Genomic DNA, 13,480 nt, shown 5'->3' on the forward strand with positions numbered 1-13,480 from the left:
GTTATGGGGAGAGGGGGGGGAACCGTGGGATTGATATGGGGCTATGGGGAGAGAGGGGGACCATAGGATTGATACGGGGCTATGGGGAGAGAGGGGGACCGTGGGGATTAGTATTTGCAAAGAATGTCTCGCAGAGTTAACAAGCTGAAATAAGCTCTAAGTTCTTTGCTGCAAACATTTGTGCTGCTGTGGAATTGCAGTCCTGTAATAACCTGCTGAAAGTGCTGAGTGCACAGCTCCATTTTAGGATGTTAACTACCCTTTTGTTTTCCCCCCATTTATGAAGTGGAATAACAAACCCACTTTAAAAGCTCCGGCACCGCAGAAGCTCACTGAGAAGGTCTTTAATATCAGTGTGTGGGATAGGAATGTCAGTGTTTCCATATTGCACATCACACCCTATAGTTTAATGTATATGCCAGAATGGGATGGGGAATATGGCAAGTTTTGCCCGATGGCACTGGGGTATTTTGAATGAACTGCTTTCTTCTGTCAGGCAGCGAGGGAATGCAGTGCAGGAGCAGCTAAACCGACATTGCTCTTTGGATGAGACACAGGAGCAGAAGGTGAAAGAGTTGTTTCTGCAGGAGAAGCTCGGTATCCCAGCAGAGTGGATCCACAGTGCCAAAAGCCTGAGGGCTCACAGAGACGGTGACATCCACAAGGAGGCACTGCACCTGATCGAAGCAGGCCAATGGAACAAGTGTCACCAGCTGGTGGTCCGGTACCTTGCATCAGGTAAACGACGCCTGGCGCCCAGGTCTCAAAGCCCCATTCAGAAAGCACCCTGAGGAAAGCATTCCAAGGGACTTCACAGGAGGTATTATCAACATTTTAGGGACCCGTGACCAACATTTGGTCAAATAACTGGGTTTGCAGAGCTGGTGGGGAGAGAGGCAGAGGGGTTTCAAGAGGATTTTTCCAAAGCTTCGGGCCCCAGGTAGCTGAAGTGTATCTTGTAGCCAGTGCACTCCGTCACTGCTGTGGTATGGCGGCCTGTAATCCAGCAGGTTGTTATTTGTAATTCATTCACAGGATGTAGCATTGTTGGCCTGGGCCTGTTTCTTGCCCAGCCCAAGCTGCCCTTGAAAAGGTGCTAGTGAGCTCCATCCCTGAACTGCTCCAGCCCTTGTGATGTCTCCACACCCACCGTGCTCGTTGTGAGGATGCTTAGGGACATAATGAACATTTCCAATTGAGGGCAATGAGTGGCTCAGAGGGGAGCTTGCAGATCTGTACCTGTGCTATGTGAGACTGGCACCTTCCTTTACTGAGAGGGATGCAGTCTGCAATCTGTGTGAGACCACAGTCCCATGCCACTTGGTTTAAGCTGTGGCCAAGGAGCGTGGGGTGGTCACATCCTGAGAAGGAGCGAAACAAAGAAATCGAACTTTGTCTACAGATCTGACAGTCCATCTTTTCTGTATGTTTTGATGCATTAGTACGAATCCATACTGTATTGAATTTTTAAACCCCTCCTCCCCAGATGCCATTATTAATGAAAACTACAGCTACCTGAAATATTTCCTGGAGAGGCTGGCCATACCAGAGTGCAGCTTACAGATCCAGGACTGGGAGACTGCCGGAGCTGTCTTCTACGACTACATCTGCATCATGGAAACAGTGCGAGGAATTGGCGAGGTATTGCCCAGCTGTGAAATGGGGTGGTGCACTGTGGTTGGATACCTTCTGTGTGAACAGTGTAGTGCATATAAAAGGCAGGGAGAATGGAGGAGCAGAGTGCTCCTTAAAGAGATAGCGACTGCAGAGTTCCAAGTTGCAGAAGGATTTGAGTGTTCTATTGCAGGAGTCTCAAAAGCTCAGTGTGCAGGTACACCTTGTAACCAAGAACACTCATTCAATGCCATCCCATATTAGAGAGGAATTGAATATTAAGGATGTTATGCATCAGTTATACAGGGTGTTCTTGTGGGAGCATCTTGAATATTGTCTATCACTTTGGTCATCTTATTTAAGAAAGTAAGTACAATGGAGTTGGTTTACTGGAGGAATATGGGCCAAACGCTGATAAATGGGGACTAGTTTAATTTGGGAATGTGATCAGTGTGGATTCATTGGACTGAAGGGTCTGTTTCCATGCTGTGACTTTTCTGACTTGGTCTGAAGTCAGTTAGTGAGGCCTGCAGATGCCAGGGATCAGAGTAGAGGGTGGTACTGGAATAGCCCAACAGGTCAGGCAGCATCCAAGGAGCAGGAGAATCGATGTTTCGCCCATAAGCCCTTCATCAGGAATGGTGAAGGAGTCAGATGAAGTCAGGTTATAGTCCAAAATCTCAAGCTTTTGAAGTGCTGCCCCTTCGTCGTTCACCTGATAAAGGAGCAGCACTTCAAAAGCTTGTGATTTCAAATAAACCTATTGGACTCTAACTTTTGTGTCATCTGACTTCTGACCTTGTTCATCCCAGTCCAACACCAGCATCTCCACGTCTTATGACCTGGTTACTGTCTAGTGATGCACAAACGATCTGCACCTCAAATTGCAGCAGGGCAGGGTGAGGCTTGCTTTTGATGTTACTTGTTGCTGAATAGTCTGCTTTTAATATGAGAAATATCATCCAGTCTAACAGTACAATGCTGGAGTGGCCTGTGAATGACTTATAAAAACAGCTATAAAAACTGGAGTTCACTCCAGCATTAGATGTGACACAGCAGCGTTTTCAAAGATCACATTGTCTCAAGAACAGCAGTCTTCCTCACGTTGGCCATAACTCCAGCCTTATGATCGCTACCACATCACAGAATGGTTATGACACAGAGGGTTTTTAACCTGTGAAGTATCTGCTGGCTTTCCAAACGAGCAATTTACCTTGTTACACTCCTGCCTTCTCTCATTCATTATTTTCAGACAAACGTCTCCTAATTCAATGCCTCTCCTGACCCTGAGTGTCTCGCCTGCACTCTCTCTCAGGCAGTGCATTCCACACCTTAACCGCCCATGCCATCTCCTCTCCTTCTCAGTCCTTTACCAATGAGGGCTCCCTTCCTATCTCCTCTGTCTAGTCCCCTTCTGATATAAAAGCAAGATGGTCTTACTGTGTACATAGAGGGGCTGAAAGTTTGTCAGAGAAGGGCACAGGAGAGTGGGGGAGACAAGTCACTGCTTCACTGAAGCAGTCACTCAGATTGTGGGTCAGTGTTGTCTGGTTTCCAACTCTGCTACCTTCTCCACTGTACAGCCGAACCTGATCAGATTTTCATTGATGCTCCACTACGTTTCCCGGTTTGATCGCGCGTCGTTTGGTGGTGCCTGGGAGGAATGTGTCGCTGCTGTTTCTAACCCACAGCACAAAAGCTCTGTCAGACAGCTAAATGCCTGTGTTTTGCAGGTGGAGAATCCAACTTACGAGCTGGAGAAAATTCACAACGAGGTGATGTCCCTGTGCAGCCGGATAGAACTGATCGAATGTTTCTCAGCCAAAGATCGACTGGCTCAGTCTGGTATAACATCAACAGCTTTATCATTTCCATTCTTGGTGATCAGAAAGACCTGCAATAACGTGTTGCTTTTCACAATCTTGAGCTCTCCCAAACTTATAACCAGTTAAACTCTTTTGGACTGTAATCACTGTTTTAATGCAAGGTGCACAGTAAGCTGCTGCAAATAGTGAATATTTTTATACAATAATGAATTATTGAATTGAGTTATAAAGAGAAGCGGGATAGGCTGGGATGTTTTTCACTAGAGGGTAAGAGGTTGAGAGGTGACCTTAGAGGTTTATAAAATCACGAGGGGTATAGATGAGGCGAATAACAGGTGTGTTTTTCCTAGGGTGGGGGAGTTCAAGATAACGGGCATATTAGGGTGAGGCAGAGAAAATGTGAATAAACTGCCCCCCCCCTCCCCATATCTTAAATGTGTGGGGAATGAACTGCCTCAGGAAGTGGGGGTGTGGGTACAATTACAATGTCTAAAAGACATTTGGGCGGATACAGGAATAGGAAAGGTCTGGAGGAATATGGGCCAGGAGCAGGCAGGTTGGACTCAGTTAGTTTGGGATTATGGTCGGCATGGACTGGTTGGGCGGAAGGGTCTGTTTCTGTTCTGTTTGGCTGTATGGTTAAGGATTCACATTGGCTCAGGGTGCCATGGGGATTTGTCCTGCTCTTCCTCAATAGTGCCATAGGATCTTTTACATTGATGTGCAGGGACACCGGTCTACTGTCAGTGAGACGCTGGGTGAAATGGGTCTAATATCTGTTGTGTCACAGAATGAGAGGTGAACTTGGTGCTTCTGAAGGAGCTTGATTGGTTAGATACCGGTCTGGTATCTAGAGCATTGGCTGGGTCTTGGACTATGAGGCTGATCATTTCCAGACTGCGATGAAGAGAATGATTCCATTCAGAGGCTTGTGAATCTTTTGCCTTCCTTAACGCAGAGGGCTGTGGCTGCTCAATCATCGAATGGATTTGATGCTGGGTCAGTCAGAGCCTTGGCCCCTGAATGGGGGGGAGCAGGTATCACAGTGCTGTTGAAACCTGAGATAAGCCACAAATGCATTGAATGGTGGAGTGTACTCAAAGGGCGTGTAGTCAGTGCCTCATTTGAAAGCAGCATCTGCAGCAAGGTGGCACTGCTTCAGTAGTGCACGGAGGTGTCAGTTATACTCCTCGCTGTCTAACAAGGGAGAATGTTAATCCACTCTGCAGCCTACTCCCAGAAGTTCAGTAATGACCCCTTGTACTCTTGACTCCCATAATCTGGAATGGTCAAATTCAGTTAAATGATGGGAATTTAAATATATAAACATAGAGAGGAGCAGGCCATTCGACCAGTCATGCCTGCTGCCCCATTCATTATGGTCATGGCTGGTTATCAAATTCACGACTCTAATCCTACTCTGCCCCCATGTCCCTTGGTTCCTTTAGCCAGAAGACTTGTATCTGTGGCCACCCTGAAAATACAACTTTTTGTCTTCAGCCACTTGGTGCTAGTGAATTCTACTCTCTTCCCCTCAGTCCTAAAAGGATTGCCCTTATCTTTATGACCCCTGCTTCTGGACTCCTCCACCTTCAGGAACACCCTTCCTGCACTTACCCTGCTGAGTCCTATTACAATTTGATAGGTTACTGTGAGATTCCTCCACCCTCCCCTTGCCCCCATCCCTCTAAACTCCAGTGAATAAAATCCTAACCAACTCTCTCTCCTCATACATCAGTCCTGCCATCCCAGGAATCAATTTGGTAAACCAGTTCTGCACATGTTTAGCAAGAACATCCACCCTCCAATAGGGAGACCAACATTGCGCACAGTATTCCAGGTAGGGTCTCATCAAGGCCCTTGTAAGCCATCCCTGCTCCTGTACTCTGATCCTCTCCCTGTGAGAGCCAACATACAGCTTACTGCCTGCTACACGTGTGCACTTACCTTCAGCAGCTGGTGTGCAAGGGCACTCTGCTCACTGCCCATCCCCCTCCCACCTTCATTTGTAGCCACTTAGATCATCTGCCTTCCTGTTTTGTTACCAAAATGAATAACCTCAATTATATCCACGTGCTGCATCTGCCATGTATTTGCCCATTCAGTAAGGCTGTCCAGATCACATTGCAACATCTCTGCATCCTCCTCATAGCTCACCCTTGTTAGTGTTATCTACAGATTTTGAGACATTACATTTAATTCCCTCCTCTAAATCACTAACATTTTGAGACTAGCTGAGGTAGAGCCCCTCTAGTCACTGTCTGCCATTCAGAGAAAAACTTGTTTATTCCTATCCTTTGCTTCCTGTCTGACAACCAGTCTTCTATCCATCTGAATACTCTAGCCCCACCACAACTCCTTGCACTTCACTTTGACACATCAGTCTCTTATGTGGATCATAAGACAATAAAATACAAGAGCAGAATTAGGCCATTCAGCCCATTGAGTCTGCTCTGTCATTCAATCATGGCTGATATGTTTCTCCACCATATTCTCCTATCTTGTTCCTGAAACCCTTGATCCATTTACTAATCAGGAACCTCTCTATCTCTGTCTTAAATACACTCAATGGCTTGGCCCCCACAGCGCTCTTGTGGCAATTATTTCCAGTTTTTCCCCACCCTTTGGCTGAAGAAATTCCTCCTCATTTCAGTTCTAAAAGGTTGTCCTTCAGTCTGAGGCTGCCCCTTCTGGTCCTAGTCTCCTCCTAATGGAAGCACCTTCTCCACGTCCAGTTTATCCAGGGCTGTCTGTATTCTGTAAGTTTCAATTAGATCGCCTCGCCTCTCCTCCCTCTGAACTCCATCGAGGACAGACCCAGCGTCCTCAACTGCTCCTCATTTCACAGGCCCTTCATTCGAATCTCCTGTTCCCTAGATGAGTGGGCGGCACGGTGGCACAGTGGTTAGCACTGCTGCCTCACAGCGCCTGAGACCCGGGTTCAATTCCCGACTCAGGCGACTGACTGTGTGGAGTTTGCACGTTCTCCCCGTGTCTGCGTGGGTTTCCTCCGGGTGCTCCGGTTTCCTCCCACAGTCCAAAGATGTGTAGGTTAGGTGAATTGGCCATGCTAAATTGCCTGTAGTGTTCGGTGCAGGGGTAAATGTAGGGAATGGGTCTGGGTGGGTGCGCTTCGGAGGGTCGGTGTGGACTTGTTGGGCCGAAGGGCCTGTTTCCACACTGTAAAGTAATCTAATCTAATCTAATAGATGCTGCCTGACCTGCGCTTTTCCAGCAACACATTTCCATCTCTGATCTCCAGCATCTGCAGACCTCACTTTCTCCTCTTGTAAACCTTTGTCAAAGTCTAAACAAACCACGTCACAGTAATGCCTTATCCTGTGAAAGTCTACATTTAGTTTGTTTGTCTAGTCATTTATACGTTAAATTAATCTACATGTGTGTATTAATTAATCCAGAGTCCACAGCCTTTTTTGATGTCAGTGTGAAAATTTTCCAAATATCCATTCCCTATGTGAAACGCTTCCTGACATCATCCTGAGCACACCCTACTCCCAGCTCCAGAGGAAACAGTCTCTCTACTTAACCAATAAACAATTTGAGCCTCTCGCACAGGAGTCCCCTTCCTCTGTCTTTACCTGAGGAAGGAGAAAGTGAGGTCTGCAGATGCTGGAGATCAGAGTTGGAAATGTGTTGCTGGAAAAGCGCATATGCCCGAAACGTCGATTCTCCTGTTCCCTGGATGCTGCCTGACCTGCTGCGCTTTTCCACCTTTACCTGAGGAAGCACAAACCAGGTCTGTGCAGCCGTGACATCTTAATGTATCTGATTAACCTGCCAAATCATCTAGTTTATCAAGTATTTTTCCTGATGTACGAGTGAGACACTTTGACTGGAGTAAATGGGATAGGGAGTGAAGACAAGCAGTGATTGGCCTCGCTGGGAGCCCGGCCTCGCTACGTAATTAAGCGCTAATTCCTGAAGAAGGGCTTATGCCCGAAACGTCGATTCTCCTGTTCCTTGGATGCTGCCTGACCTGCTGCGCTTTTCCAGCAACACATTTTCAGCTCTGACTATGATAGACAGCATACCTTTTTGCATCATTCACAGTCTGCTGTACCTGCACACTTACCCTCAGCAACTAATGTACAAAGACGCACATCTCATTACACCTTCCCCTTTTCACAATCTGTTGCCATTCAAATAATCAGCCTTCCTATTTTTGTTCCCAAACTTCGCATTTATCCACATTATACTTCATCTGCCACTCACTGAACTAATCCAAACCATGCTGCAACATCTCTGCATCCTCCTCACAGCTCACCCTCCCACCAGTTTCAGGTTCAGATCACTGAGTGAAGAGATTTCTCCTGAATTGGATTTATTTCTGATTCGCTTATATCATATGTCCTTCATTGTGTTCTGTCACCACCTCTCAAATGGAGACATCTCTTCTATTGTCTACTCTCATAAAGCTTTGTATTAGCTTAAGGATTTCCGTCTGCCCCACTCCCTCTGCTTTCTCTGGGGTAAGAATTCCAGCCTGTTACATCTTTTCTGAATATCAATTTTCAAATTAAAATGAGAATTGCCTGGCCCGAGTGAGGCTGAGGGAGGAGGTCGTTTTGAATGGGGTGAAGCTGCTTTTAAAAGTTGTTTCTGACTGATTTCTCTCTCTTTTTTTCCCCTCCCCAATCTCTCCCAGACATGGCTAAACAGATAGCTAACATGCTGCGCACTGTGCTTGGGCTCCAGCACAGTGCAGAGTCACCTGGGGACAGAGCCCCGAGTCTCCAGCACGTTCCCCTCCGCCTGCTCGCTCCTTACATCCGCAAGCTGCCTATGCCTGAAGACTATGCCCTGGAGGAACTGCGCAGCCTGACTCAGAGCTACCTGCGGGAGCTGGTTATTGGCCCTTAACCTCCTACCCTGTAGACAGGGTGAGGGAACCGTTCAATGCATTTGGCGCCAGTGCACCTGTCCCTTTGAGCTCAAGTTCCTCCGACAAATGCTGCCGTGAGACCCGGATTCTTCACTAGCCACTGTTATACAGAGGAATCGTTTCAAGACCTTTGCGAAAACCTGGAGAGGCAGTTTCCCAAACATGGATTGTGTCCCATATAACAAAGTTACAAGGGGCCACGAGACTCGCATGTTGGTGGGATGTTATGGCTTTTCTTTCTATTTTGATACTTCTCTGTTAAGTAATTAAGTGGACATGCAATGTTGATAAAAGATCAGCAGTGACTCCCTTTCTCTCTCTCTCCCCCGCCCCGGCCCACCCCACCCCAATAACAGAAACACTTGTCGATATTGGGCACTGATTTTGCTTAAAGCCATCTAGTTAAATATGCAGCCGTTTTGAGGGATCAAACACAATAACCATTGTTCTTTGTGAGTTGCATTTTGCCCTGCTGCACAATCTAAAAGTTAGAATGATATTGGGCATATGTTGGAGGGTGGTCCCTCTGTGGTACGTAGCATCTCGACCCTAGGTGAGTCTCTGGGCTGTCCAGCAGTTCAGTAACTGTACCCCTCTAGTGGTAGCTGGTCCCCAATGGACCGGGAAACTGGTGCTTTTGAGATTCTGTTTAGAGGCAAAGCATCCGAGAAACTGCTTGGATTTGCTTGTTTTGAGTTACAACTTTCAACACTCTTTCCCCCACATTGTTTTCCTCATCCCTCAGAAAGGCCTGATTGCTTTGTGGTATCCCTCATACTCTGGTTGCTGCAACCAGTCTCTCTGCAGTGGGATATGAAGGTCTGTGGGCTTTAAATTTCTGTTGGTATGTCTCTGGGCTCTGATTTTCTGATCATCGTCCCACCTTGCCCACCATCCAGAGAGAAATTAATCATCTAGTTAGTGTCGAAGCGAGTCTGTAAGGGATCGGTGTTTATGTTCCTCTGCGCGCTTCCCTGCAGGGGTAGAATGCAGGTTGGAGCTCAGCTTTATCCCAGATCCAGTCTGAGCTGTAGGTGTTCAACCCCCTGCCCCCATTGGTCCATCATAAAACCTCAGGTGGTAGGAACGTTCATACAGAGTTGGAGGGCTTGGCCCAGCTAAAGCACACACCGTTTTCTGAGGAAGGTCTTTGGGTTTGAATGATCCTGTTGTTTAGTGTGTTAAATACATCAAACTTGAATAATGTTTGCGAAATCACCTGTGATATCGGTGTAACAGGTCAGAACGAGAGGCTCGCTCTCTCTCGAACCCACAGCTGTCCATAACCACAGTGAGACTGTCAAAGTATAACCATGGACTCTGTTTACAACTGCAACTAATTAAATCTTTTATACAAGTGGAATTGTAGGTAACTAAAGAGTCACCGAGGAGAGTCCAGTGTTTTTTTTCCTGTACCCATTTATCTCTCTCCTGCTACGTTCTAATGACGTTGCAGCCCGGGGGGTCACTATCATAAAGCACAATGGTGACAATGGAGTGGGCCCCTAGTAACCCTGGGCAGGGATGTGGAGTTGGGAAACAGCTGAGTTTCAGCACCTGATGCTGCCTGGTGAGTTCAGTTAGGTCCCCACTGTGCCTTCCTCTTCACTGGGCAAGTTCAGCTCACGTGGGCCTGGGATGGAGTCGTGCCGTGGGGGTAGCAGTCTGCTCATTACATACTATAACCATCAACATTGCCCAAACATCTCAATATTAAATGAAGAAAGTGTATTAAATACAAATCTAAAAGTTAGAAGGATATCGGGCATATGTTGGAGGGTGGTCCCTCTGTGGTACGTAGCATCTCGACCCTAGGTGAGTCTCTGAGCTGTCCAGCAGTTCAGTAACTGTACCCCTCTAGTGGTAGCTGGTCCCCAATGGGCTGGGAAACTGGTGCTTTTGAGATTCTGTTTAGTGGCAAAGCATCCGAGAAACAGCTTGGATTTGCTTGTTTTGAGTTACAGCTTTCAACACACTTTCCCCCACGTTGTTTTCCCCATCCCTTGGAAAAGCCTGGATTGATTTCAGCTGTGCTTTGCAGTATTCCTGATACTCTGGTTGCTGCAACAATTGTTGGAACATTCCCCTCAAACATGTGTCGAGCGAGCCTTGAGGAACTTCGGAAGGTTTCCAGCGGGAATGAATTTCTCTGCTTTTCTTCCTGTTCCTAAGTCCTGAGACCTGATTGTAAACACCAACGCAACCAGCCCCACCCAGACCAACAGTGACACTGACTTCCAGGGACGTGTGCTTTTGTGTTTACGAGGAAGATGTCACCTGAAAACAGAATGACTCCATAAATGAATCTGAGAGAGACAGCATGGGCTCAGTAACAGCAGCACTGCATTAACTGGCAAAGCCATGGGATAAATAGGCAAAATCGTGGAAGTTTACTACTTGACTTTATTTGAGAAGATTATCATTGGGGGGGTTGCAATGTTATTTACTCCTGATATCCTTCAGAAACATTCTTCCCCACCCTGCGCTGTGAACTGAGGTTTCTCCTTGTTGAGATTTGGCCGGTGTGACACTGGCAGGGGCGGGGGGGGGGGGGGGTGGTTGCTGATAACCCAAAGGGTTTTTCCACTACCCCTATTACTGTCCAGCTCCCCAAGACCAACTTGGTTTGAGGAAGAGGGAAAGGGAGTGAGAGTAAGAGATCAGGTCTCCAGTAATCTCTAGTGTAACTGTTGGGATATTTTACACCACAGATATAACTATACTTGAGGCAAGGGCAGCTTCAGACTAGTGATACAGCGGCAGTGTGTAAGCAATCGAATGTTGTTTCCTTTGATCTCACGTGAGGTCTGTGTGCATGTGTGAATGTATATTCTTCAGCTGGCAGAGTGCAAGAAATCACAGTGTCCCCAGGTAGTTTCTCTCAGTACAGCGATTTCTGGGCTCAGCCTTTTGTTATCCTATTCTAAAAGAGGGGTCATCGCTCTTTCTGCATCTGTTTTCGGTTTTGGTCTGTTGGTGGGAGTGTGTGTGTGTGTGTCATGTGATATAATTTGCATTGAAATTTTTTTAATATTAAAACAAATTGAAAATAAAGTAAATTCTCATAGATTGAGTATTCTTTTTAAACATTTTCTGTAGGAGTGGGGGAAACGCAGTATTTTTTAATAAATGTGCAAATTTGAGTGAAGGTTGGAATTGTGTCCCTGTTTCTTTGTATGGAGTATGGCCAGCATTGCTGGTGTGATCAACATTCATCTGCCTAAAACTGAACAATATGATTGGGATTTGGCTGTCACTGAGCAGGTCAGCATTTATTACTGAGAGAGGGCAGTGAGGTGTTACCCACGTTGCTGTGGGTTTGGAGTCCCGGGTAGGGCAGATCAGGTAAACCCTTCATTAAAGGGCATTAGCAAACCAGATGGGCTTCTGTCTACAGTTGTTACATTGACGCTCTTAGACCCTTTTTATTGTCAAATTCAGCATCTACCATAGAACCCATTTTCTTCATTCATTCATGGGATGTGGGTGTCACTGGTTCAGCAGCATTTACTGCCCATCCCTAATTGCCCAGAGGGCAGTTAAGAATTGAGCACATTGCTGGAGTCACATGTAGGCTTCCCTAAAGGGCATCAGTGACCCAGGTATGTTTTTCACCAATCAGCAATGGATTCATGTTTATCATTACATTCTTAATTTCAGATATTTATTGAATTCAAATTCCACCATCTGTTGTAGCAGGATTCGATCTGGGTCCTCAGTGTTATTTGTGTCTTTGGGTTAACAGTCCAGTGATAATGCCACTAAGAGTCTAGATTAGAGTGGTGCTGGAAAAGCACTGTAGGTCAGGCAGCATCTGAGGAGCAGGAGTATCGACGTTTCAGGCAAAAGCCTTTCATTAGGAATAGAGCTACTCGGGAATAATGCCACTAAGGCCATCATGCCTCCACAAGGGGAAATGTTTATCCAAACATTAGGCTGTGGTACTGGGCTAGGCTCATGGCATTACCATGGTACCAATGCTTCTCCCTTCTGCTGTCAAATTATTCATTTGCCCACAATTCTTTGCCTTTGATTAACAATCTACAAAATCTCTCTCTAGTTCACATAGTGATTGGCCTGACTGTGTTTCAAAGGTGTTGCCCCTTGGTCCTCCCATGGCTTTCTGTCTCCAGCAAGTCCTTTTTAAAAAAAAAAAAGCCTGTGTATTATCACCCTTTTAATCTTCAAGGTGAAAGGAATTCGAGCTTGTAATTTAACTGAGCTGTCCCTTTGTCAGTCAGGAAACGTAACCTCTGCTATCCTGATTGACCTGGGTTGACCCAGGATAATACCTATTGAGTGAAATAAAGATTGTTTTTTATAATGGGCCCTTAGTCTTTGAAAGCGTGGTAAATTGGGCTGCAATTGTAAACTTTCACACAGAGAGCATTGATCGATGTTTGATAATGGAGTCCAGTGGTTTTGAGGAAGAGTTGAGTGCATTATTTAATAAATACACATCCCAAAATCAAGCCGGGGACTGGCCATTTGCTGAGTTTGTGATTAGTCTCTGTCTTTAGACAGGACACCTTTCAAGAATGAGCTGCATTGTCTGTCTCTGTCCACAAGTAAATACCAGGTTTATACTGAGTCCCGGAGGTGGAATAGACTACAGAAGGGCTGGATTGTCCAGAACACTGTTCAACAAAGACCCCTCATGAAGGACTGATTAGGGATTGTCACCATGGCTTTGTGCGTGGGAAATCATATCTCGCTAACTTTTTAAAGTTTTTTTTTAAAGTAACAAAGAGGATTGATGAGGGCAGAGCTGTGGATGTGATCTATACGGACTTCAGTAAGGCATTCAACAAGGTTCCCCATAGGAGACTGATTAGCAAGGTTAGATCTCATGGAATAAAGGGAGAACTAGCCATTTGGATACAGAACTGGCTCAAAGGTAGAAGACAGAGGGTGGTTGTTTTTCAGACTGGAGGCCTGTGACCAGTGGAGTGCCACAAGGATCGGTGCTGGGCCCTCTACTTTTTGTCATTTACATAAACGATTTGGATGAGAACATGAGGTATAATTAGTAAGTTTGCAGGTGACTCCAAAATCGGGGGGTGTAGTGGACAGCGAAGAAGGTTACCTCAGATTACAACAGGATCTTGATCAGATAGACCAGTGGGGTGAGTAGCAG

At 46.2% G+C, this 13,480-nt stretch overlaps 1 protein-coding gene across 3 annotated transcripts in view; it reads left to right on the forward strand.

Annotated features, from left to right (window-relative positions):
• Positions 1-11,491, forward strand: part of nup98 (nucleoporin 98 and 96 precursor) — an 82,724-nt gene extending 71,233 nt beyond the window's left edge. For all 3 annotated transcript variants that reach the window (XM_043692564.1, XM_043692563.1, XM_043692565.1), the window contains 4 exons: positions 497-738; positions 1,487-1,641; positions 3,348-3,459; positions 8,107-11,491. In XM_043692564.1, the coding sequence (XP_043548499.1) occupies positions 497-738; positions 1,487-1,641; positions 3,348-3,459; positions 8,107-8,321 (724 nt within the window). In that variant the 3' untranslated portion in view covers positions 8,322-11,491. The remainder of the gene's footprint in view (positions 1-496; positions 739-1,486; positions 1,642-3,347; positions 3,460-8,106) is intronic.
• The last annotated feature ends 1,989 nt before the right edge of the window (positions 11,492-13,480 follow it).

Source organism: Chiloscyllium plagiosum, chromosome 6 (assembly GCF_004010195.1).
Source record: "Chiloscyllium plagiosum isolate BGI_BamShark_2017 chromosome 6, ASM401019v2, whole genome shotgun sequence".
NCBI lineage: Eukaryota > Metazoa > Chordata > Chondrichthyes > Orectolobiformes > Hemiscylliidae > Chiloscyllium > Chiloscyllium plagiosum.